General features: G+C 41.0%; 3 protein-coding genes across 6 annotated transcripts; 2 read left to right on the top strand and 1 right to left on the bottom strand.

Annotated features, from left to right (window-relative positions):
• Positions 1–1615: 1615 nt before the first annotated feature.
• On the top strand, positions 1616–15118 carry LOC100872608 (MOXD1 homolog 1). Its single transcript, XM_086909005.1, has 10 exons — positions 1616–3050; positions 9095–9247; positions 10533–10706; positions 10829–10912; positions 11347–11536; positions 13226–13491; positions 13591–14009; positions 14089–14288; positions 14368–14498; positions 14580–15118. The coding sequence occupies exons 1-10, from the start codon at positions 2064–2066 to the stop codon at positions 14742–14744; spliced, it is 2769 nt and encodes a 922-aa protein (XP_086765131.1). The 5' UTR covers positions 1616–2063; the 3' UTR covers positions 14745–15118.
• A 445-nt stretch (positions 15119–15563) lies between these two features.
• Positions 15564–18697, top strand: LOC147657548 (uncharacterized). 2 transcript variants are annotated; one of them, XM_086908953.1, is made up of 6 exons: positions 15564–15647; positions 15718–15881; positions 15961–17120; positions 17202–17262; positions 17317–18357; positions 18442–18697. In XM_086908953.1, exons 2-6 carry the CDS (start codon positions 15718–15720, stop codon positions 18479–18481), a joined length of 2466 nt encoding a protein of 821 aa, XP_086765079.1. In that variant the 5' UTR covers positions 15564–15647; the 3' UTR covers positions 18482–18697. The 2 variants fall into 2 exon arrangements, with proteins under 2 accessions (XP_086765079.1, XP_086765078.1); XM_086908952.1 differs by having other exon boundaries at positions 15961–18357.
• Positions 18698–18818: 121 nt separating this feature from the next.
• On the bottom strand, positions 18819–25177 carry LOC100871386 (uncharacterized). 3 transcript variants are annotated; one of them, XM_003694720.4, is made up of 6 exons: positions 24984–25177; positions 24546–24812; positions 24345–24444; positions 20727–24274; positions 20374–20535; positions 18819–20308 (listed from the first exon to the last, which is right to left on the bottom strand). In XM_003694720.4, the coding sequence occupies exons 1-6, from the start codon at positions 25020–25022 to the stop codon at positions 20084–20086; spliced, it is 4341 nt and encodes a 1446-aa protein (XP_003694768.2). In that variant the 5' UTR covers positions 25023–25177; the 3' UTR covers positions 18819–20083. The 3 variants fall into 3 exon arrangements, with proteins under 3 accessions (XP_003694768.2, XP_012343479.2, XP_086765077.1); XM_012488025.3 differs by having other exon boundaries at positions 20739–24274; XM_086908951.1 differs by having other exon boundaries at positions 24551–24812.
• Positions 25178–25211: the final 34 nt, after the last annotated feature.

The raw sequence follows: 25211 nt of genomic DNA, 5'->3' as shown, positions 1-25211 counted from the left end.
GAAAGTACGAAGAAGAGTAAGAAGAAGAAGAGGAGGAGGAGGAGAACTAACGAAATCTGTCCGAATCCATCTGGCCAAACTGGTTTTCGAGCATTCGATTAATTTGATCGAGTGACGATTCGATTTATACCTTTTTTCGGGAGCAATTAGCTAAAATTATTCGTGTACAACGAAAAACGTTAGTTTCCCGTCCCGTTTAATCTAAAAGTCAATAATTGAAACGGGCAGATGCGAGGGATAATAGTTTTTCTTTCTTTCTTTTTTTCTTTTTTTTCCTTTCTTAGAATATCAATAGTCCGATTACCTATCGCTCGTATCGAGGCAATTCGTATCGAATCGAGGCGTGATGATGAACGAACAAGATCGTTCTACACTCTTCCTTTGTAGGGTATAAAGTGTCAGTCGCAGGAAGTAACTTGATACAGTTGACTTCCGACGCGCGTGCCGACGCTTGGCAAATGATAATGCTTTTTACACGCTCGTCGATAAATAAAGAGTAGTTTTCATCGACGATATAGTTGTCAAACTATATTGTCTAATTAAATACGGTGAACGATGAAATTTCGAAGACCAGATATCTTTATATATATATAAAGTATTCGAAATACGAAACGTTTCGACTCCGAGTGTTGAAATGTTTCGAGTCGTTCCAAGTTGTTTCCTTTCAATCGATATAAAAATTTCCTCCCCTCGGGAGCAAAAAAAAATTACGGTGAGCACCACTGGCCGAGCAGAAGGGCGCGTGCCAAGAGTTCACATCTGCCGCAGTTGTTTTCGCATCCCCTCGGTTCCTTTCTGGAACACCACCACTGATAAATGCGTCTCCGGTTTCAGAAAAAAGGCTTCCGCAGGAAGCAGTACCAAAACCTTTCCATCTTTCCGTTTCCTCCCTCCGTAAAGAAATCGCTCCTCGAACGAAGAGGCCTCGTGTCGTGGAAAAAAGAAATTTCCATATAAACTTCGACGAACAAAACAAAAGAACAATAAACGTAGAAACAAATATATTTTCCACGCGTAATTCCATCGATTCCTGTAATCCCATTCGACAATTCGAAAAAAAAAAAAAAAAAAAAGATTTCGAATAGGATGATTACCCATTGTCTACGCTGCGTGGTATCGTTCGTAGGAATAATAATAATAATAATAATAATAATAATAATAATACTACGAGACGGAATAACGAAAGAGGAAGACGTTGTGACGATTTCCTCTTCCTTTCTCTCTCTCTCTCTCTCTCTCTCTCTCGTTTCGCTTCGATTCAGTCCCTGAATCTGTCCACACATCTCCCCTCGAGGATTAAAATTTATTTAAATTTATTTATTTTTTCGTTCACAAATATTTCGAAAAGAAAAAAGAAGAAGAAGAAGAAAGAAAGAAAGAAAGAAAAAGAAAGGAAGGATAAAAAGTGACAAAGGTTTGATCGAAAGGTTTGTGGAGTTTAAATTATTCGTTTCGAGAGATAGTGAATTATAAGGGGGGGGGGGGGGAAGGGGAGAGGGGAGCGGAAAAGTGGTGGTACGGGTCTGAATAAGGGCCCGGGGAAGGGGGAGGGAGGCCGGCACAGGTAAGCAGCTGCAAGCATCTGCAGGGGCAACAGCAGCCGCGTGCTTAAATTAGTCCCGGCACAACTGTCGTTCGCGTAACACGTAGAGAAGAAAGCGAACGCGAGTCGACGAGTTTCGCGTTCTATTTTTTTTTTTTTCTCTTTTTGTTGGGGGGAGAGCGAGAGATACTTTAATTAATCAATCAATCAATTAATTATTATTATTCATCGTTCATCAGTTTCGTTAAAGAGAAGTGTGCGAAGAAAAGGTGTGGGAATCTCGATCGACTGTGAGAGAAGGAATTTTTCATTCTCATTATGATAACGGATAACGAGAGGGGAGGAGGTTCTTTCTAAGTGAATTATCATCTTTTCCAACGAATAAGGGACGATCCTTATGGAGGGATCGTGGAGAAATTGATCTCGAGAGAAGAGGATTCTCGTATGAAGTTGACGGAGAGGTGAGCGAGCGACGACGAAGAAGAAGAAGAAGAAGAAGAAGAAGAGAAGGAAGAGAAAGATGCTCAGGCTGTTGATCGTGGTATCGAGCGTTTGTTGGGTGGCCAGGTGCGATTTATTGGACCTGTACGTCCAGCACATGGACGAGACGATGAAAACATTGGCGTACAGGAGCAGGCATCACGAGGGAACGATCAAAGACGCGAGGACGAAGAGAGGAGCCGTTCTCAGGGAGGAGCCGATTCTCAGAATCGGCACGTTCAAGAAGCAACGTTTGGACGTGGATAAAGAGTGGTACGCGCAATGGAAGGCGAAGAGGAAGCTGTTCCCTTACAAACAGGACGGCCTCGACTTTCCCAACTCGAGGGAGGAAAACTTGGACCCGAGTCAACACGAGTTGCTCAAACACGATCGTAACCGGTCGCGAATCCGAGAATCCGAGGAGACGACCACGACGAAGAGCAGGCAAAACGCGAGCAACCACGAAACCATGGACGACGATATCGAAGTTTCGAGGGAGGAATCGACGATACCGCGGCGATTCAACGATACCGCCGACGAGCAGCCGATCGAGAACGAGTCGCGGGAGGAGACGATAGATTTTCCACGCGACATCTCGAGGAGTGATTCTGAAGTAATCGACGAGGCGGCCGGTCGAAACGTCCCCCTCGACGACGATCCTATCCTGAAGAGGATCCCAAAGTCGCGAGATCGCGTCCCAAAGAAGTACGCGCCGCCGATGGATAAATCGGCCAAGCTTTTTCGCGGTTACGCGAAACGCTTGGCGGGTTGGGGGGAGTTTGGGGGGAATAATCGTGGGAGAAGAAGCGCGAGAGAGGCGGCGAGGTTCACGAGGCGGGAGAGCTTGGACGACGACGGGGAAGTGGTCCTCGAGTGGGATCCCTCGGACGAGGAGATGGTCACTTTCAAGGTGACCGCGAAAACCTTGGGATACGTCGGGATCGGGTTCAACGAGAGGAACCACATGAAGGGGGCCGACATCCTGCTGGCGTGGGTCGACGATCACACGGGCACCGTCAATCTTTTGGTAAGCTATTTGCTTCTTTCGATCGCAATGGACGGATCTCCAAAGGTATTCGCCCCTATGATCGATAGCCGAATCCCTTTGATCGATCTCTGCCCCCCCCGATTTATCTATCGATCATCGATCGTTTTTCGATCTAGCGTGGGAAGAACTCGTTTTCTTTTCTCGTAGTCGCAATAAGATCCTAGATTTCTCGCGTGTGATTCTATTTTCGCTCTCGATCTCGGTTTCCTCACCGAGATAAACGAAACGGGCCTCTCTCCCCCGTTTGCGTTCGAAACGTTATCGAGCCCGATGGAGCGGCGAGTTTTTCGCGATTCTTCCATCCTCGGATCGACGAGGAGACAGCTGGGAGAAGATCTATTGGCTCCTCGTCGCCGTGGATCGTACTGGGAGAAGAATGGAAGAGGAATGGGGCGAGAAGGAGGACGCGACAAGTCGATGAAGAAGAAGAAGAAGAAGAAGAAGAAGGAGAAGCGAAAAAGGAGGTAAAGAAATGAAAAGCGAGGGAATTAAAGGAAGATTAAGAAGGCGGCTGAGGCAGAAAGGGAGGTCGAAACACCAGTCTGAAGGACCTGAAAGAAGGATGGGGAGAAAAGGAAGAAACGGAAGGAGAGGTATCGAGATATCGGCCTCCTCTTTCTCTCTCACGGTCGAATCCTTGCCTCACGAGAGCAAGGATCCCTCCCCTATTCGTGGCTCGCTTTCAATCGCGTATTTAACGAGATCCGTATATTTAATTAACGCGCGATTCGGTGATTTTCTTCTTTTCTCGCCGATACGAGAACGTACGAGATTTATAAAATTCGTAGAATTTCCAAAGTTTATCCAGTTTTTATCCCCTTTGACGGGTTTTGAAGGAAGAAGTAAATTAATCTCGTATTAGAAGAAACTTTAAAATATCTCGTGAACAATCTTGAAAAGAGCCGAGAGAAATTTCTCCATTCGGGAGATTAGTTTCCTCTTCCTTCGCTTCGAATTCCTAATCTCGATTAAATTTATATCCATCCGAGCAACGTTAATAGGAAAAACTCGACGAAAACGAGATTTACCCGAGATCGAATGAAGTTTTCATTGAAAAAAATATTCGACACCACAGTTTAAACTTATTCAAAAACCAACCAGTTTTTCTCGATGAAAATCTAACTAAAATAATTTTAATTACCAAATACCAACAAATAACCGACAAATTGACTCTTTTTCTCGTTTAAAATCCACCACGTTCCCCACCAATTTTCCACAATTCTCATCGTGCTCGATTCGTCACAAGAAAATACGCAACTTCGAATTCTAAACCGTCTCGAAAAAGAAAAGAAAAAAAAAAAGAAAACAAAAGTTGGGATTTCTTGGCACGATTTACTCGATACTTATACTCCGCGAGGACGAAGGGTCGGGGAAAAAGAAGAAAACGAGCGGGAGAGAAGAGAAGAGAAGAGAAGAGAAGAGAAGAGGCCGGCGTTGGCGAGAAAATTAACGAACATCGTTCCACCGGTCGAGATAAAGTCGTGATAAATTTACGTTCGGCGAGGCCAGCCAGACCTTCCTCCCTCCCCCCCCGTCCTCCCTCTCCTTCTCACGCCTTTTCTACCTTGACGAATTTCAAATCCACTGTGCGACTCCTTATCAATCGCGTGACTCGACGAGTCTCGAACGAACGAGCGGGGAGGAGGAGGAGAGCGAAAGAAACGAATGGACGAAAAGAAAGATCGAAGAAGAATCGAAGAAACCCACCTGTGTGGGTGGAAGAGGAGGAGAGGATCGCGAGTTTTCCAATTTGTCGCCGCTTGTTGTCGCGCCGTTTCGACCCCGTTACGTTATTAATAATCGCCCTCCCCACCTGTATAAATTCGAACATATAACAACCTGCCACCGAGATATACACGGAAATACGCGTGGAATATACGAGGCGAAAGTTAAGAGTGTGCGCGAAAAGGTTGTTGTTGCGTGACCGAACGTGTGCGAGAGAAGAGGGAAGGCCCCCTCGGCGTAGGTATGTCGGTTCCAAAGGGTCCCCAGTCAAGGCCTCCAGACATTGGCGGGGGGAGACCACGCGAATCTTTGAGCATCGTTGCGAAGGAAGATGAAGAGCGGGTCCCGATGAATCGGCCGACACGTGATACTTTCCGCTCCTCGGTTATTCGAACATGTGTTAAGAAACAGTCGTGGAACGTTTGGAAAAAGAGAGGAGCGAATTGAAAAAACGAAGGAAAAGGGGAGAAATTAAGAAAAGGAAAGGGGGGGGGGGGAATGTATACGTATATCGATCGAATACTTGCCGTAGTATCTGGTTTCGATCCGATCTCCGCAGGAGAAGAGTGTGACAAAGGTATGGAAGAATTAATCGATGATCCACAAATTATTCCACAAATTATTCTCTTTCTCGATCTGAAAAATAATTTCTCATAATCTTCGACGCGTCCCGCTCCCTTTTCCTTTCTCTTCTCTTTTTTCTCAATTCGCCGATCAATTTTCTTTCCCGAAATTTTACTCTCCAATTTTCCAAAGTTTGAGCGAAAAAAACTATGAAGGAGACGAAGAAACGCGGAAATTTGGAAAGCTCGCTAAAAAAAAAGTTTAAAGAAAAAAATATCTTTGCGGCGTTAACAATTCGTCTACCGATCTCCCCCTCGTAAATTGTATTTTACCACACTTGAGATCGAGAAACGATCTATCGTTCCCCCCCCCGTCTCACAAAAGGGGAGATTTTAACCGAGCATAGAGAATATTTTACGGATTAAGATTAGCGTGATGGCCGGCGACTCGCATCCCCCATTGTGCAATCGTGAACCCGAGTTCGTAGGTCATTCTCTTTTTTACCGCCGCTTTCCAAGCTTCTTTCATACTTAATAAACGTATTCACGATTTCCTCTGAAATTGACTACCAGCCCGACATCGGCTTTCTCTTAAAAAAGAATCGAACGAAACTTTTAAAGCTTAGTTCAATCAACGATATCGATTACGGCTTCGAACGGGTAGTAAGGAAAAAGAGCAATTTATATATTTTTTTCTTTTTTATCTACCTCGAGACAAGGCATCCGAGAAACGATTTGGCATCGATTGATCGTGGTTTGGTAAAATGGATGCCAAAGTAGTTTGTGAAATTAAACCTCCAGAAGGGCATCTTTTCTTAAACGCTCGATTCCCTCTGTTTATTCGAATATTTTCCACTCCTGTTCAAGATTTTCAAACGTTCAAACTTCTTTTTCGCGAATATCTGAAAGAACAAATCGATTCCCTCTTTTTATTCGAAAATTTTCGATCGATTATCAAATAGTTTCTCGCGATTCTTCTTCAATTTCCATTCCTGATTTTTTCCCATGAATATCCGAAAGAACAAAAAAGAAAATGTTGTCCACTGAATATGTGGACAACATAGAAAATGGAAAATTAACGGAATTTATTTTACACCCTCCCTCGTATGTATGTAATTTTCATTTGCAAAACGTGACAATCGATCTCGCCTAATCATCTTTCTCTCATCGTGCACAGAGATCGCAAGAGTGAGAGAGAGAGAGAGAGAGGTGATAACGAGAGTCGGTGAGCATGATTGCGAAGACACGCGAGAACCGGACAGACCTGTACACGGCGACACCTGCGTTCGAACCTTGCTGCGAACAAATTTACGAGGAACGAATCTCCGACACTTGACGCGGGGAAAATTTAATTTTCTCAATTCTCCCTTCTTACCAATTTTCCAAACGAATCACGCATACCGCCCATTCGATCCAAGAGTTTCGATCAGCTTACTCGAGGAAGAGGCGTATATTCGAAGCGAGAGCCGTTGGAGCGTGCCTAACGTTTTTCCCAGCGATTAGAAAAGAGTGGCACGCACGTCGGTTAGTTACTCTGTTTACAGTAGAGATGGTAGGTGGTTTCTTCTCCAAAGGGGTGGAGGCTCCTTTATCCTTCTCCTCCCCCCTTCGAGGGAGTTCCGCGCTACCAGCTGCTGTTTCTGCCAGGTGGTAAAAAGGAGAGAGAGAGAGGGCTCTCTTCTGGAGAAGAAAGGAGAGGTTAGGCTATCTCTCTCTCTCTCTCCCACGATGAAGAAGAAGGAGAGATAGAGAAAGAGGGAGAAGTGGTCGGGTTTCTCGACATTGGGATGGGGAAAAAGTTGGAGGGAGGGAGAGAGAGAGAGAGAAGTAAGTAAAACGCGAGTGGAGAAAAGAAAGGGAAAGGAGCGAGGGGTCTGTGAAAAAGAAGAGAGAGAGAGAGAGGCCCACTACCTCCAAAACACCTGGCAAGCATCGTCCTCCTCCTCCTCCTCCTCCTCCTCCTAGTGGCGCCTCATGAGAGAATTTCTCTCTTTTTCTTCAGGGAACCATCAGGCCCATGGGAACCACCATGCGATCCTCCTCGAGCACAAAAGAGAACCGTTTCTTTTTTGCGACGCTTGTACAGATCGGAAACTATTTCTCAAGATAGATCGCGCAGATACGGCGCTATGAATATATATATATATATATATATATTCGTTTCGATTCCTCGTGCACGAATCTTAATCAAATCACGTTTAATGATAAGTAAGGGATAGCCAAGGGTGTTTCGAAGAACACACAGGTTTCTGAGAAGAGTCCCTCAGGAAACGCGAGTACCGATCCATGACGTCACATCCGCCGAATTAATTTTCCGCATCCACGCACGCGTGCCTCTTTTCCCATGCATCCGTGACTCGATTCGTGACGAAAGAATACTCACACTTTTCTCATTCTCCGTTATACGTTCTCTCTCTCTCTCTCTCTCTAGTCGAGGGGATTGCACACGATTGCTGCGACGGCGCGCATTTGTTGCTTGCAAAAATCCAGAGAAACTTGTTCCTAAAAGGAGGACGGCAGAGAGGCGCTGTTCAGCGAACCGATCGTCCATTTCGATCGAGACCGAGATACGATATGCGATTCGCAAAGAAATTTTTCACGTATAATGAAATAAAAGTAATCGATCGGTTGGAGGATGTTGTTCCTCGATGTATCTCAAACATCTCTGTTATCTGGTTCCAGTTTTTCCAAAATCAATTTCCTAAAAGAGAGAGAAACGTTAGATAGATATTTTCTAGATTTTAGACAGAGACGTCCAATTCGAGATATCACGAGAATTCCGCTCGTTTGCACAATTTTCGTATTCTCGTATTCTCACGCTTCGCGAGTTTAAAATCAATCCACGCCGATTTCACGAGGTATATAACGTAAATTGTAACGGCAATTAAAACGTTACTCGATCGGCAGTTTGTGCCAAGGATTTCTCTCTTTTTTTTCCCCCCTTCCTTCTTTCTTCTTTAATCACCAATGCCACGGACGCGATAATTAGCCCGGCGACGATGAGAATATCCGGGTGCCATGAGAAAACCCCCGCGCGAATCTCGTGAGAACGTAACTCGTACGAGGGGCGAGTTACAGGGCGAATCGAATAATTAAACGGGAAACGCGATCATCGATCTCTCGCCGATAAACTCTCGCTCGACGATTTTTCTTTCTTTTTTTCTCGTTGAAAGCGAGTGAGTCTCTAAAATCGATTCATCCTTGTTTATCGCGTCACGATTCCTCCCCCTCGCACACACGTTTCCTGTTTGCGCGTTGGTTAGAAAATACGCAACAAGCATGACGAGATGGCCGGCCAATTATTTCGATTCATTAAGAGCAGGAAAGGGACTTCCCTTTAACGCCCGACCATAATCGGAATCCAACGGACCCAAACGCCTGCGGCCACCCTTCTTCTCTCGTCGCGTTCAGGTGCTCGCCCCTGATCCTTCTTACTATCGATCGACGCGTCGATCATCGCGTACGATCATCGCTTCGATTCGTTCCAAAATCTGCGCGTACAGTCCATCCTCTACGTGAATTAAGTTCCATAAAGAGGAGAAAGCGCGAGAGGAGGGGTTGGCAGAAACTGTTTCGTCGAATATATATATATATATATATAAACACCTGGCGTTCACCCGATCTGATAAAACTTTTGCTGGTCGTCGAATCTGCTCGAGTCTTTCCCAGAGGCGGCGTACGTTCACCCGTGCGTACATGCACCGGATTGAAATTGTTTCTTTCTCTCTCGTTCAGGACTCGCACGGGATCGAGGATCCAGAGGCGGCCCTGGTCACGGACACGTCTCAAGATGTCAAAGTGCTGGGCGGTTCGCAGAACCAAACTCACACGAGCGTGATCTTCTCGCGGAGCTGGCAGACCTGCGACCCTCAGGATCATCGGCTTACGGTAAGGCTGGAAAAAAAAAAAAAAAAAAAACATAGAGAACGTACGATACTCTTTATTTAATTATATTATACCTTGCATGTACATTGTCTTTTTTCTTGTCACTTTCTTTTCCTCTTCTTTTAAATAAAATTCGTGACAAAGGATCGTGTTTTATCATTCTACCTCGTTTAACAGGTTCGTCGGCCAACGTGATTTCGTTGATTTCCAATACAGGGCTGAAACGTTATTGTCGGAAAGCTGTCGGAAAGTAGTTTTAAAGTTTAGCTGGGGTATATTTATATATGTATATTAGTTATTTTTTAGTTTCGTTAATTCTGTAATATCGATTCTGAATTAGTTGTTTTCAGTGCTTCTACTTCTTCGTTTCCAAAGTCAATTTCCAAAGTATTTTGGTCGGAATATTATCGTAACAACATCCTTTTATGCTACCGCATACGGTATAATTTTTTGATTTAAAATTGTATAAAAATGCAGAGTGATTCGCTAACAAATCATACTTGTCCCCCTTTCCTGTTTTCTTATTATTCTTAAATTTTAAATTCTGTGATTCCAAAGTGTATTTTATATTTCAGTGCTTATTCCATTAAATTTCTTTTAAAATTCCGCTTTAACTCTTTGCATTCATATGTCGCCATACCAATCGTTATCCTATATTTTATTATCATACATATATTTAGATTAATAAATGTATATAATATAACATAACATTGTAGAGAGCTCTTCTTACTTGATCGATAACCTTCTTGAATATAACTACAAATGTAAATGGTTAAAAATCTTATTTTTCTCGAAGAAGAAAGCGTCAGCCCCATATATGGGGCGACGAACGTGTTAATTATACTTCGAGAGCAATTAGAGACGGAAAACAAATTATTCGATATTCTCCCTGAAGGGAGAGGGATAACAGCGAGGAAAGATTTGCAGACAAAAGCCTCGGTAAAATTCGCCAAGTGAATCTTCTCTCTCTCTCTCTCCCCCTCGATTTATGTCCGAAAAGAAACCGTGACTTCAAGAAGAGGGCTTAAGGCCCCGGCGAATTCCCGCAGCGATATTTAGGCATTTAGCATGCCGTTCGCGAGCCTCCTCCGTCTTCTCGATTTCTCAGAGGGGAAGTGCAGTCCTTTAACCAGCGTGGCGTCCAGCCCATTAAAATACTTCTTAACGAACGAACTAAAACGTACTTTTTATTCCTCCTCTCCCCCCTACGAACGATTCTCCGAGAAACGAGAAGTTTTAGAGAAGAAATAAATAAAAAAATAAAAGAAGATATCTCTGGTTATCGCAGGGAGACACGATACGAGTTCTCTGGGCGCTTCATTCGACCGATCCCGAATTAAATACAGCGATTTGGCCTGGCGACAAACGTGGTGGCAGAGCTTTGAGATTGAAAACCCCTGCCCCTCACGCACCTCCCCGATACACCGAGGATATCAAGCATTGGGACGTGAAATTGAATCAGGTAAGTATATATATATAGAATTAAAATATTCAAATCAATCACGTTCGTCACATATATAATGTAATATATATGTATACGTGTGTATAACTTAGTGTTAATCGTACGTTCTTCTTGATGCATAGCCACCGGTTTCAGACAACGTGGACACCACCTACTGGTGCAAAATTTTCAAGGCCCCTCACAAAGAGAAGCACCACATGATCGGGGTAAGTGTCGATGAAAATTCCCCCATCGAGTTTCTCTCCGCGCCGGGAGATACTCGTTTCGGGAGATAAGTTTCGTACACACGACCACGAGTGCGGAGGAATGCGAGAGAGGTTGGGCCTGATTCGTATGTGCTTCACGAATCACGGTCATCCATGCCGGACATGGCACCGCGTGGACGAACGTCATTGGAATAAAGAAGGGCCCCCACGGAATGATGTCATTCCGTGTTCCGAAACGTTCTCCGATTCTCAATGGAGATTCTCTTTCTCGAGAGAGAGAGAGAGAGAGAGAGAGAAACAGAGAGAGATCAAACCTGACGCGGTTTAATCCGGTATTCCGAAACTGTCTCGCCATTCCAACCATTCTTCTTTTTCTTCTTCTTCGAATTCGATAAGATTACATTTTATACAAAGCGAGGAAAATTCGTTTGCAGTACACGCCACTCGTGGAGAAGGAGAACGAGGATCTGGTCCATCATATAATACTGTACGAATGCGCCTCGACCCTGCCAATCCTGGGCCAACACGCGAGAATAGTCGGGGCGCCTTGTTACAGTCCAACGATGCCACGAGAATGGGAGTCCTGTTTGCAACCGGTGCTGGCCTGGGCTCGCGGCAGCACAGGTAAACGACTCGAAACTCGTGAAATTCGTTAACCCTTTCGCGACTATGATCGACTATAGTCTGCATAAAATGTCACTGAGGTACTATGAATGGCTATAGTTGCTCTGCATAACATGCTATTGAGGTACTACGAGTGACTATAGCCTGCATAAGGTGTCATTGAGGTACTACGAATGACTATATAATTGCTCTGCACAAGATGCCACTGAAGTACTACAGCCGATTATAGTCTTCACAAAATTAAGGTACTACGAATGACTATAGTCGTTCTGCATAAGATACTACTGAGATTCTACGGCCGACTATAGTCTTCTTAAGTAAAGTACTATGAATGACTATATAGTTGTCCTGCAGAAAATGTCATTAATATACTAGAAATGACTATAATTGATCTGCACAAGATGCCACTGAAGTACTACAGGCGATTATAGTTTTCACAAAATTAAGGTACTACGAATGACTATAGTCGTTCTGCATAAGATACTACTGAGATTCTACGGCCGACTATAATCTTCTTAAGTAAAGTACTATGAATGACTATATAGTTGTCCTGCATAAAATGTTATTAATATACTAGAAATGACTATAATTGATCTGCACAAGATGCCACTGAAGTACTACTACAGCCGATTATAGTCTTCACAAAATTAAGGTACTACGAATGACTACAGTCTTTCTGCATAAGATACTACTGAGATTCTACGGCCGACTATAGTCTGCTTAAGTAAAGTACTATGAATGACTATATAGTTGTCCTGCATAAAATGTCATTAATATACTAGAAATGACTATAATTGATCTGCACAAGATGCCACTGAAGTATTACTACAGGCGATTATAGTCTTCATAAAATTAAGGTACTACGAATGACTATAATTGCTCTGCACAAGATGCCATTGAAGTACTACAGGCGATTATAGTCTTCACAAAATTAAGGTAGTACGAATGACTATAGTCGTTCTGTATAAGATGCTACTGAGGTACTACGAATGACTATAGTCGTTCTGCGTAAGATGCTGCTGAGATTCTACGGCTGACTATAGTCTGCATAAGATGTCACTGAAGTTCTATGGGCGACTATAATCTGCATAAGATGTCACTAAAGTATTATGAATGATTATAGTTGCTCTGCGCAAGATATTGAGATACTACGGGCGACTATAGTCTGCATAACATGTCATTGAGAAACTACGAATGACTATAATTACTTTACACAAGATGCTACTAAAGTATTATGGGCGACTGTATATCTGCATAAGACGTCATTGAAGTACTACGAGTGACTATATAGTTGCTCTACATAAGATGCCATTAAGATACTACGAATGACTGTAGTCGCTCTGCTACTGAGGCGACTATAATCTGCATAAGATGTCACTGATTACGAATGACTATAATCGCTGAAGTACTACGGACGACTATAATTGCGCTGTGGCATAAAGTGCCACAGAGGTACGACTGTAGTCGGTCTACATAAGATACTGCGTACTATATGTTTGAAGTTATTGCACATCGAGTATTTCTCTGGAAATGCAACTTCGATATTTTTCTTTTTCAATAAACACCGCAACGAGGTTTCTCGAGCACATTTTTGGTGCGGCGGCTCGTTAAGCGGGAGTGAAAAGTTGCTCGCGACGAAAGAGTTAATAGTAGTAATCCGTTACAAGTGCGTGTGTGTGTGTGTTACAGGAGAATGGCTTCCGGAGCACGTCGGCATTTCCATTGCGGAGCATTCAGAAGGTTCCTATTACATGCTGGAAGTGCACTATAATAATCCTGGCATGAGAAAGGTGGTGGATAGCAGCGGGGTACGCCTTCACTTGACTCCGAAACTTCGTCCCCAGGAGGCGGGGATCCTCGTCGCTGGGGTTGCCGTGAGCCCTCTTCATCTCATTCCTCCCAAACAAAAGGAATACGCCACGGCGGGATACTGCACCCCTCATTGCACGCACACGGTACAAACAACCTAACCTTCTCTCATATCGATTCTCTCATAGAGATGCCTTCGCTATATACAATATATATTTATATACAAACACATTCTATTTTTCCAGATGTTCCCAGAGAGTGGCGTCAACATCGTTTCGGTGGTGCTGCACTCCCATCTGGCCGGTCGCCGGCTAAGCCTGAAGCATATTCGGCAAGGCAAAGAGTTGCCGAGGATAGTTCAGGACAATCACTTTGATTTCGAGTACCAGCAGTCTCACACTCTGGAGAAGGAAGTGAAGGTTCTGCCGGGCGACGAATTGGTGGCCGAGTGCGTTTACGGAACTCTGGACAGAACGAAGCCTACCCTGGGAGGATATGCAGCGTCCCAGGAGATGTGTCTGGCCTTCGTGGTGCACTATCCGAGAACACCGCTCGCTGCCTGCTACAGCATGACACCGTTGAAACATCTGTTCAAAACTTTGGGGGTGTACAGCTTCAAAGGCGTCACCATGGACCATTTGGAGAAGCTTTTCCTAACGACCAGGTAAGTAATTAAACACTTGGATAAATTCTACTTCTATCCTAAGTTTTGTAATTACCAGAACGTAATTAATCTTTCTTAGAACGGATGCTGTAACCATTCCTTCGACCGGCCAACAACAACTTCCTATCTACCCCGCGACGAGGCCTAGCGAGGATGTCGACGAGGAGCTCATAAGGGAGGCCAAGTCGGCGTTGAGGGCCGTGAAAGATTACACCCTGGAACAGGATAACGAAAATGTTTTCTCCAGATTGATCATCGAGGAGCCGGAAGAGTTCAGAGGTATCTAATACGTAGTTCGCAAGATTGATCTTTGAATCGTCGTTAACAAGATCGTTTTCGTTCGAAATTTCGTGCAAAGGTCGAACTTTGGCGGACCACATGCTGGCGTTACCCTGGACGGAGGAACTTCTCGCAAGAGCTATCGAGCAGAACCTGTATCATGGAAGGCACATGACATTTTGTAGAAAGAGGGACGATAAGCTTGCTCTGGTACGTAAAATACACACCTTCGTACGTACCTCGATTTATGTAACGGTAAAAATCATCGATCGATCGATTTCTCCTTCACAGCCGGCGGACATACAAACGTTTCCTAATTACACGGCATTGCCGGAAGTAAATGAAACGATGTGCACGGAAATGGCGAAACTATCCAATGTCGCATCCTCGGGAATCTGGTGCTCCGACATCGCCACGTTCCTCGCGATTCTAATCGTGGCAATCGTCCTTTCCTAAAATTAAAATTCAAACAACTTATTCGCTGTACATTATAAAAAAAAAAAATTACAACGCCTCACACTGTTCGAAACGGTGTTAAGAAATAAGGGAAATGGAAGAAAAGAGACAATTAATAATAATAATTCAGGGACAATTTCTCTCTTCGCCGATGAGAGACGACAAAATTTTCGAAAAATTTTGACGGTCCGATTTATACATATATATATATATAGAAATATAATATAATATATATATAATGTAATAATATAATGTAATGTACAATGTAAATATATCGTCTACTTATTTATAAGATTATCCGCGCTACGAGCCTTTCCTGTATTTTATATGGATTTTGTATAAAAATAAAATAAAAAAAAAAAAAAATAAATAAACCAGAATGGCTCTATTCATTGCAAATTTTCCACACCTACGATACGAAACCGATATATTAAATTTAGTAATTTAAAATATTTAAACGAAAATAATCGAAGTTAAACGTTCCAAGCCCAAAGACAAAATGGAATATCAAGAGGGGGGGGAGGGAGTGAAAAATCCGGATTGATAGATGACTGGTTCGAAGCTCGTCCACGCGGCAATTGGATACAGGAGAGCGATATATCAGTCGCCGCACACAGGTGTCCGGATTCGCAATTTTCCGGATGGTTAACCAATTACGGGGGCGTTCGCAATACTCTTCTCGACCCGATTTCATTCATGGTGATTTTCATCGGGGGTCCCATGTGGTCGGTGCTGATAAGCACTGAATTGGACCGGTATCGAATTGCGGTGGAGTTCTGCCGGGTATAAAAGCCCGGTTCCTTGGGACACGGAGCATCAGCAGCTCTCCAGCGCTCCGAGGAGCGACACGAGGAATCCTACGAGACATCCATTGGATCCAACCAGTCGTCCTACACCAGCGAGGTGAGTCTGGCAAAATTGTGAAACGATAATTCTTTTAAATGGTTGGACTGAGAAACCTTGTTTGACGAAGATGCGGCGTACACGGCACGTCGCGTTACCAGTGAGGGCTTGGCACTACGTCGGCCTTCTGGTGGTCTCCCTCGCCTGCCTCACCTTGGGCCTCGTCTCCAGGGACAAGGAAGGCCGTGCAGGAAGTTTGGCGGGACCTGAATTAAAACACCAAGCGCCTCACGAGTAAACACTTAGCATCGGAAACTCTTGATCAATTCACTCGATGAACGCTCATATAAACAATATACTCTTTGGTCCGCAGAGTGGATGCCTGCCCCAACTTGACCCCTTTCACCAAGATGCCTTCTTGCTCGAGCTTCGAGCAAGGCCAAACCAGGATTTCGACGACGACCATTGGAACTTCTGTCGCACCGAGACTGTCCCGATCTCGTAGCTTGGATCGCGTCTCCAGATCTCGAGAAGATGCTAGGAGCGTGGAGAGATCGGATAGACGGGGGACGAGGATCGAGAACAATTTCCAAGACCGCGTGAGACTCGATCCTTCGACTCGAAACTCGAGGGTTGCGCAAGATGTTGCCGAGAGAAGGTCGCTCGAGAGGTCCACCGATTCGAACAGGCGACGAGAAATAAACGGACGAGTAGATGATTCGCGAGAACGTCTCGCACGATCTTTGGAACGAGTAGCGTCTACAGGCTTCCGTCGAGAGAGGAACGATCGATCATCGAGGGATAGACGTATGCAGTTGACGATCAGACGCGATTCTAGATTGGAGGAAAATCGTAGATCTCTTAGCAGATTGGAAAGACAAGGAGAAGTAGCTGGTGAGCGAGAAAGAGTTGGTCGATTGGATCGTCGTATGGATGCGAGGTCGAATGAACGACGAGACTCTTTGCTCAGATCGTTAAAGCGAGATGAAATGGAACGACGAGAGAGAAACGACAGACTGAATTTGGCTCGTGAACGACGCGATTCTCGACTCGGCAGGGCATCTGAACGAGTTATTCGGGATTCGTCTCGTGAGCGAAGCTCAGAACGACGAATGCTTGTAGACTCTGAAAGAAATTCGTTCGAAAGGCGTTCCACCCCTGTCGAATCGAGGAATCGTGAAGCTGATCGCAGACTCGCAGAGCAGAGAGCTAATCGTCGACTCGTGGAACAGAGAACGGATCGCCGACTCGTGGAACGAAGAGCTGATCGTCGACTTATGGAACAAAATGTTGATCGTAGACTTTCCGAAGAAAGGGCTGACCGTAGACTTATTGAAAGAAGGATGGATCGTCAAGTTATGGAACGAAGAACCGATCGTCGTCTCATGGACCAAAGAGCTGATCGTCGATCTATGGAACGAAAAGCTAACGAACGTCTCGTGGAACAAAGAACTGATCGTCGACTCATGGAACAAAAAGCCAACCAACGTTTGATGGAACAGAGAACTGATCGCCGACTTATGGAACAAAAACCTAACCAACGTCTGATGGAACAGAGAGTTGATCGTCGACTCATGGAACAAAGAGCTGATCGTCGACTTATGGAACAAAAACCTAACCAACGTCTGATGGAACAGAGAGTTGATCGTCGACTCATGGAACAGAGAACTGATCGCCGACTTATGGAACAAAAACCTAACCAACGTCTGATGGAACAGAGAACTGATCGTCGACTCATGGAACAAAGAGCTGATCGTCGACTCATGGAACAACAAAGAGCTAACCAACGTCTCGTGGAACAGAGAACTGATCGTCGACTCATGGAACAAAGAGCTGATCGTCGACTCATGGAACAACAAAGAGCTAACCAACGTCTCGTGGAACAGAGAACTGATCGTCGACTCATGGAACAAAGAGCTAACCAACGTCTCGTGGAACAGAGAACTGATCGTCGACTCATGGAACAAAGAGCTAACCAACGTCTCGTGGAACAGAGAACTGATCGTCGACTCATGGAACAAAGAGCTGATCGTCGACTCATGGAACAAAGAGCTAACCAACGTCTCATGGAACAGAGAGCTGATCGTCGACTCATGGAACAAAGAGCTAACCAACGTCTCGTGGAAGAGAGAACTGATCGTCGACTCGTGGAACAACAAAGAGCTAATCAACGTCTCGTGGAACAGAGAACTGATCGTCGGCTCGTGGAACAAAGAGCTGATCGTCGACTCGTGGAGTTAAGGACCGATCGACGCGAGTTGAACTCAAAACGATCTGCGAGACAAAGGCTTGACATTGATGGACAACGACGAAGTGGCACTACTCTTGTTGCAAGCGATATTCGATCTAGCCAGAAGGAACAAAGACACGCTGAAAGAGTTTCAATGCTTTCTCGAGATAGATCCCTAAACGATGTTAAACGAGCTCGTTCCGTAGACAGAGAATATGTTCGCTCCACAGACAGAGATTCTCGCTCTCGAAGACAATCAAACTTCCGAGATCTGTCGGAAGATTCAACATTTCTTCGAAGGCATATCCGATCGTCAAGAGTTCAAGAACGCAATTCCAGAATTCCTGTTAATACACGTTCATTAGCAATGCGAGATAAAGTTTTAACCCATAACAATGAATACATACCTAGAATGGGCGGCGCAGAATTCCTGAAACAAGAGAGTCACGTTTCGTTCGATATTATCCGTCAGGCATTTGTAATTGGTCTTTGTACAATGTATGGATTATCCATTTTTTATGGCAAACGATCTTTCATTCGGTAAGCAAGCATCCACTCATACCTAATTGAAACAAAGATAATTAATCGATTGAAAAATTAATAAAATGCGTTTATTTGTTGTAGCAACTTCGTGAGGCAGGCACCACAATTCGTTCTATGGTAGAATCTCATCCAAGAAGGAATAACAATTTGCTACTTCCAAGATTTGCTTTTAATCATTGTCTTAGTATAATATTTTTTGGCATTGCTATGTATTTAATAACAAGAAACTGTATATTAATGTACAGCTGATAAATGTATCCTGCATAGAGATAGAAATGTGTCGCATGTATTTAAAAATATATATTTTGTCCGAATAAATTGTTCAAATGAAATTAAACATGATGTTATTTTCTTGAAATTCATTTTTCCATCGCACATCTATTCCATCACACATCGTAGAAAAAAAGACAATAGCACAGATAGCACGTAATATTAAATAGCAAATATATTAAGCTGAATAAAGTCAAAGAGAAGAGAAATAATTTATTATTAAAGTCATAATCTCACGGTTTGTACATCATGGCTGTTTGGCTTAAAAGTAATTATAAAAAAATGCAACGACATATATCCAGTCTTGAAAAAGTGACTATATATACTCTGTGTGTGATTACAATGATTTGATAAAAACAGGTATAACCTGAAAGCAAACAATTATTTTCTAGGATCATCGTGTAACAAAGTTTTTTTAATATTACTATTACATCTAGGACACGTCGAATTTGTGCGATATGCGTGTGCTTCGTTCGTGGTGAGAATATAAGAGTCAAACTATTGCTAAAACGTTTAATGAAGAATGTTTCTAAAGTGTATATAAATATATGTATAATATAACTGGACGACTTGATTATAGATGGATTCGTTGATCGCGAAAAATGAGTGAATAAATATAAATAGAAAATAAATACAATTATATAACTGAGTCGTTTGTGTTTAGCATATCTTGAAAAAGCCTCATGTAAAAAATTAACTCCTATGCAAGTTTGGAAAATATCTTATTTTCTCGAGATACTTTCCTCCATACGCTCATATATGGTCTGTCTATTCATTCGTCAAATTGACAATAAATACATGGCTAAAGATAGTTCCGATTTGGAAGCAGTCAAGTTTTCGACAATTTTTAAACCTACGTTATTAGATAAATAAAAAGTTTGCTTTTAGTAAATATAGATCAAAATATTTCTATGTTTATTTCATTTGATATTACGATTATTAGTTTTTATTACTCCAACTATGGACGTTGTCCATGCATATTGCACGCACAATGGCAAGAAGGAATGTCGACGAGAAGTTACGATAAAACAGTAACTTCATTATTTGTTCGTCTTTTCTTTTGCGTAACTTTGGCAGTGATCCCAGTCAATTATTATGTACGAACTTTCCCAGGATCGATATGATTTCACTGAATTTATTATCATTATCCTATGATAAGAATAATTAAACATATTGCAAACTCGACCGTGAACAACTAATCGTGTTGCCTCCGTGGAAAGATCGATAAAAAAAACATCGATCAAACCTTTTCGGCTGTGCATCCACTTACATATTTATAAAGTGCCTAACAACATGATAACTTCTAACAAAAACCTAAGATACGTTTCAGTACACTTGAACATACGAATTATCACAATGCCCGATAACGAATCGAGAAATTACTATCCTATCGATTTCTCGATATTTCATGAGCACCACCTTGCACATATATCTATCCTAGTTCATCTAAAAATTAATGAACATTGGCGATTTCTTGAAGCATTCCAAGAATATGATCAAGCTCCTGTCGGAAATAACACAATTGTCGATTTTTACCCTTCTCGTTTTTACAATCCTTACACTGGGTTCTATTTCTAAGTAAATCGCGCACCAAACTTTGTAATGTCATCTCGCGACTTTCGTGTCGTTGTTGAAGAATCGTTATCTTGTCTTGTAATAATTGCAGTTGTTCCGTACTCTGAAACAAACGAGAGAATAATTACAAAATGAATATATAAAATGTATAAATATTTAATCACGTACCGGTGTTGATAAATATTTCACTTTCTCATTCAATGTCTTCACTTTATTTTCTAAATGATCCCTTTCAGCCTTTAGAACAACGACTTGCTCTTTGTAATCTCTTAATTTCTCTATTTGTTGTTTCAAGTGAGATATCACAGCTACTTGAGTATTTATTTGACCCTATCAATAAGAACAATATTATTTAATAAAATGATCACATATCACATGATTACAGTACTACGTGCAAGATACATGTAAATATTGCAAATATTTTATAACGTAATATAAATAAATAAATAAATAAATAAGGATAAAAATAATAAAACAAAAAAAAAAAAATACAAAAAAACACTGCACGTAATACAACGAACCTGTAACTTTACCACTTTAGAATCTCCGAATTTCACGCTATATTCCTTCAATAAAGTGGCCATCTCACGTTCATGTTCCTCTTGCAAAATGTTCAAATCGTGGAGTCGTTTGTTTTTCAGAGCCATGAAATCCTTGTTCATCTTATTCAGTTCCTCTTTTAGAATATCATTCTCATCGGTCAGCCTCTTCACTAAATTTGTATCTCCATTTTCGGTATACTGCATAGGATCATAAAGCTTTTGTGCCGAATTGGTCAATCGTTGACTATTAGTATCGGATACATGTCCATTTTGATAAACGTTGGAATTTTGATCGTTTCCTTCGATAGATTTCAAAGTCAACAACTTTGAATCCGAGGATACGCCACGATTCTTTTCAAAATTCATAGTTTTCAATGATTTCCTATCATTCAACAACTTTTCCCTCTCCTTCTGCAATCTCGTGTTCGTTTTTTGCAAATCTTGGAAATCTTTCGTGAGTTTCGACATCGCTTTATCTTTATTCGCGAGCTCCAATTTCAATCCACGTATCGTAGCCATGAGATAAGCATCGTCTTTAGAGTTCTGAGATTTAAGAGTAATTTTCGCAGAAGATTTTTGATCCTTTTTCTCTTCCTTTTCAAATGATCCTGCCCTCTCCTCCTTTCTAATAGTTTCTACACTCTTGTTCTCTAAAAGTTTCGACGCAGTTTGCGTGAACATATCATTGTACACCTTGCGATCTTTCATATTAGCCTCCAATAGTTTACCATCCAGTTCTATTATTTGAGCAGTATATTTTTCTTTCATATCTGAAAACTTCTTTTGGAATTCGATCAATTTCTGCTGTGCCAACTCATCTTTTGCCTTAATTTCATTTTCGAGACTCGAAATTCGATCTTCTAATAATTTAACCTTCTCTGCGCCGATCTTTTCTTGTTCAGAATTCGCAGTTAATATAAGAGCAGACACTGAATCAGGATTTTTTCTCTTGAGTATCCTTTCCATTTCACGAACCTGCCTGTTCAAATCTGTAATCTTCTTGTTATCAAGAATTACTTGGTCTTTTAATTTTTGTGTTAATTGTTTCTCACGTTCCACGTGACTCTTAGATACCTGTAACTTTTCTAAAAGATTACCCTCCTTAACCCTTAATTCTAGGAGTTCTTTCTCTAATGGGAGCACGTTCTGCTGCACTTTATCGAATTCCTGTTTAACCACTCGCAATTGCTCCGTTTTAGAACTTAATTTCACTGTCAAATCCTCTACTTGTTTCTTCAATTGTAACTCTGACGTAGTCATCGCCTGTAATCGATCTGTGATGAAATCGTTCTTTGTTCTTAATTGTTCCTTAAACATTTCCAATTCATCGTTTAAAAGGCTATTTTGTTGAATCAAATCTTCATTGTTCAAAGCATAATCTGCATTTTTTTCTCGAAGCTCAGAGACTTCGAGATTAAGTTTCAAAGCCTCCTCCTCGAGATCCTTGATTCTATCTGCAAGTTCTTGCATTTTACCTGATTCAACAGTTGTACTTTTTTGTTTTTGTAGCTGCTTCATTTCCTCCTGCATTCGCTTTGTGTCCTGCATCAGTTTCTTATTTTCCGTTTCATAAGCTTGAATCAAATTCTCTTGTTTCTCCAATTCTTTTTCTAGAAGGATAATTTTTGTATCTTTTCTTGGATGAGGATCTGGTCGTTTCTCATTTAACGAAAGTTCGTCTATTTTTGCTTTTAAAATAATATTTTGTTTCTTCAGTGCAAATAACTCTTCTTCAAAGGATATACGCATATTGTCTATCTGACTCTTGTACAATTTCACTTCTGATTCCAATTGTTGTTTCAACAAACTATTCTTATGTCTTTCTTCACGACATAACATCTCCCAATTCGTTCTCGTTAAATTTTGTTTCGTGTCACCACCTGCCATTGTAGTACATTTTGCATAAATGTCTGATGATTTAGTTTGGTGCGTTTTATACGTGGAAGACAAAGTGAAAGTAGAACCAGTCTTAACAGAATTTTTATTTGGCTTTGGAGTTATTTTAGTCTTGGGAAGAGTTTTCGTGATTGATTTAACCGTAGGTTGCAATTTTGGCTTCAATGTTGGCGATCGTCTAATTAAATTATTAGTAGGTCTTTTCATAACATCCGAAGGTTTACTTACTCTTATATTCTCTGCAGAAGTTTTAAATGATGGTTTGCAAATTTGATCATAACTTTTAGATTTAGAAAATTTTAACTCTTTTTTTTGTGATTTATTGCTAGATGCGCTAGCCAGATGGATAGATTTACGTTCTACGTTAGCACTACGTTGAGGAATTGTTACATTAACGTTAGATTTAATTTCCGAATTTGTAATTGTTTTATGTTTTTCGATCGTTTTCGCTTCTTCCGTGGATTCTTTAGCTTGTTGCGTTGTATTTTCTATTGATTTTTCAGCCAATAATTTAGGAATTGCATCTGCAAACAATTCTAATCTTGGCGTAAGATCAACTGTATATAACTCTTCCTTAGAATTAAGTACTTTCTTACCATCTTTTGATACAGCTATATTTCTTGGAGATATTTGCTCTTTTTTATTAAATACTTCTGTTTCATTTTTACAATTATCATTAACATTTAAAGATTGCCTTTTTTCTTCATTGTCACCACTAGAATCTGTTTCAACAATTTCGTGTTCAATTTTTGAATTTGTCCGAGGTAATTCCTTTTCTAATATATCGGAAATTTCCTTCTCAGGAAATTCGGGAGTTTTGCCATTCGTAGTTTCTCCATCTAAAGTAAATATTTTTTCAGGTTTTGAAAGAAAAGGATTTATAGCATTGGATTGGCTTGATTCTTGTTCTTTTTTACTAGTTTGCCCTTGCAAAAGTTTCAAAAAATGCGAAAAATCTTCTTGTCCGAAACTTGAACTACCTGACATACCACCTTCAGCTTTTTCTTTGGATTTTTTCAATAAATCTTCGAAAAAGTCCTTATCTACATCAGTTATTTCCTTTTGTAAATTATCTTTATCCGATTCCAATTTTCTTATACTTTTCAATTCTTCCGACTTGGAATGTCTTTCAATAGGATCATCTAAATCCGAACTACTAGATACCTCTACTTTTTGTTCTTCAAATTTTCTTCTTTGGAGTTCCAGAGATTTTGGAGCTTTCAAGCTATTCACATTTTCATATAAAATTTCAAATCCAGGACTACTGTCTCTCTTCTTCTCATTTTTCGGACTCCTTTTGATTTTTTCAGTCTCTTTATGTACTTCTTCTTCTATCAATTGAAAGATATCAGCTTCTAATTGTCTAACTCTGTTAAGGTTTTCTACATCTTCTGGAATATTCTCAGGTACTAAAGTATCAGATTTTGATCCACTCTTAGATAAACTGCTACTATTTTTTCTTACAAGTTTTTCAGCTTCTTCTAATAATTCTTCTACGGATTTTTCTTCTTCTATAGGATTTTTGGCTGAATCTCGAGACTTTGAACGATCTATAGCTGAATTTGGACTAAAAGCTCCAGCTATCTTACTCATTTCTTCTAAAATACTACCAATATCTTCATCAGTCGCATCTGTGTAACAGAAAAGTAATACACTTAAAAAAATTGTACAAAATTATACGATTCTTTTGAAAATACTTACTTTCAAAATCAGAAGGATATTTATCAAATGCAGCAGAAGCTAAAACATCGCATAAAGTGTCATCTTTGTCTTTCATTTCAATTTCATTCTTATGCATAGCCTAAGCAAAATAAAAGATTAAATTATAAAACTGAACAACACGATTTATTTGAAAGTTAATATCTTATAAAAGATACAAAAAGACATAAAAGCCTTAATTACTTTACACATTTTTTCTTTTTCAAGAAATTCTTTCATTGAAGAACTAACATCCGGAGAAGGGGATAAAGACTGTTTTATTTTCTCATCTATTGAAATAACATGAGAAGCATCAAGCCAAATGTCTGGTTTCTTCAACCACCACTTTTCTTCCTCATGTTTATCTTCTGATTTTTTAGATGTCTTAGGTTTTTCTTTTATTCTAATTGAATTCTCCCCTACACTAAGACTAATAGAAGTACCCAAAGTATCATCTTCGGTTGAGTTCAACTGGATAAATTAAATATGTATGAAATTCTAATTATTGCAAAAAAAATGATAAAAGTTGGCATATTTCTACTTTAATTTGAATAAATTATCCAAAATAAATAAATTGTCAAACATTTTTTAAAAATTAAAATTAGGTTAAGACATAAGAATAAAAATATTTAAAATACTCACATCCTCATAATGAGGGGATTTTTGAGGATTTGAAGACATTCGGATTTTTCACTAGTAATACCTTTGAATATTATAATCTAAGTAATCAATCATTTTTTTTTTTTTGGAATCGTTTGACACTTAGCGTAGTTATTGTTTGTTTGTTAATTTTAATTCGCTCAACGGTTGTCCTGTAGCGACCTCACCTAACCAGTAACGTAAAATATCTTTGACATGTCGTGTTAAACA

The sequence above is a fragment of the Apis florea genome, unplaced genomic scaffold, assembly GCF_048593485.1.
Source record: "Apis florea isolate Af1SG1 unplaced genomic scaffold, ASM4859348v1 contig_3081_pilon, whole genome shotgun sequence".
Classification (NCBI taxonomy): Eukaryota; Metazoa; Arthropoda; class Insecta; order Hymenoptera; family Apidae; genus Apis; species Apis florea.
Note: the sequence above shows the minus strand (reverse complement) of the source record. Positions and strands in the feature narration are given on the sequence as shown.

Coding starts and splice junctions, on each gene's coding strand:
- LOC100872608 (XM_086909005.1), top strand. CDS start 2,064: ATGCTCAGGCTGTTGATCGTGGTATCGAGCGTTTGTTGGGTGGCCAGG. Junction 3,051..9,094: donor CGGGCACCGTCAATCTTTTG/GTAAGCTATTTG, acceptor TCTCTCGTTCAG/GACTCGCACGGGATCGAGGA. Junction 13,492..13,590: donor CCCCTCATTGCACGCACACG/GTACAAACAACC, acceptor CTATTTTTCCAG/ATGTTCCCAGAGAGTGGCGT.
- LOC147657548 (XM_086908952.1), top strand. CDS start 15,718: ATGCGGCGTACACGGCACGTCGCGTTACCAGTGAGGGCTTGGCACTAC. Junction 15,882..15,960: donor AAACACCAAGCGCCTCACGA/GTAAACACTTAG, acceptor TTTGGTCCGCAG/AGTGGATGCCTGCCCCAACT. Junction 18,358..18,441: donor GGCAAACGATCTTTCATTCG/GTAAGCAAGCAT, acceptor TATTTGTTGTAG/CAACTTCGTGAGGCAGGCAC.
- LOC100871386 (XM_003694720.4), bottom strand. CDS start 25,022: ATGTCTTCAAATCCTCAAAAATCCCCTCATTATGAGGAT. Junction 24,813..24,983: donor AATCCCCTCATTATGAGGAT/GTGAGTATTTTA, acceptor TAATTTATCCAG/TTGAACTCAACCGAAGATGA. Junction 24,445..24,545: donor AAAAAGAAAAAATGTGTAAA/GTAATTAAGGCT, acceptor TATTTTGCTTAG/GCTATGCATAAGAATGAAAT.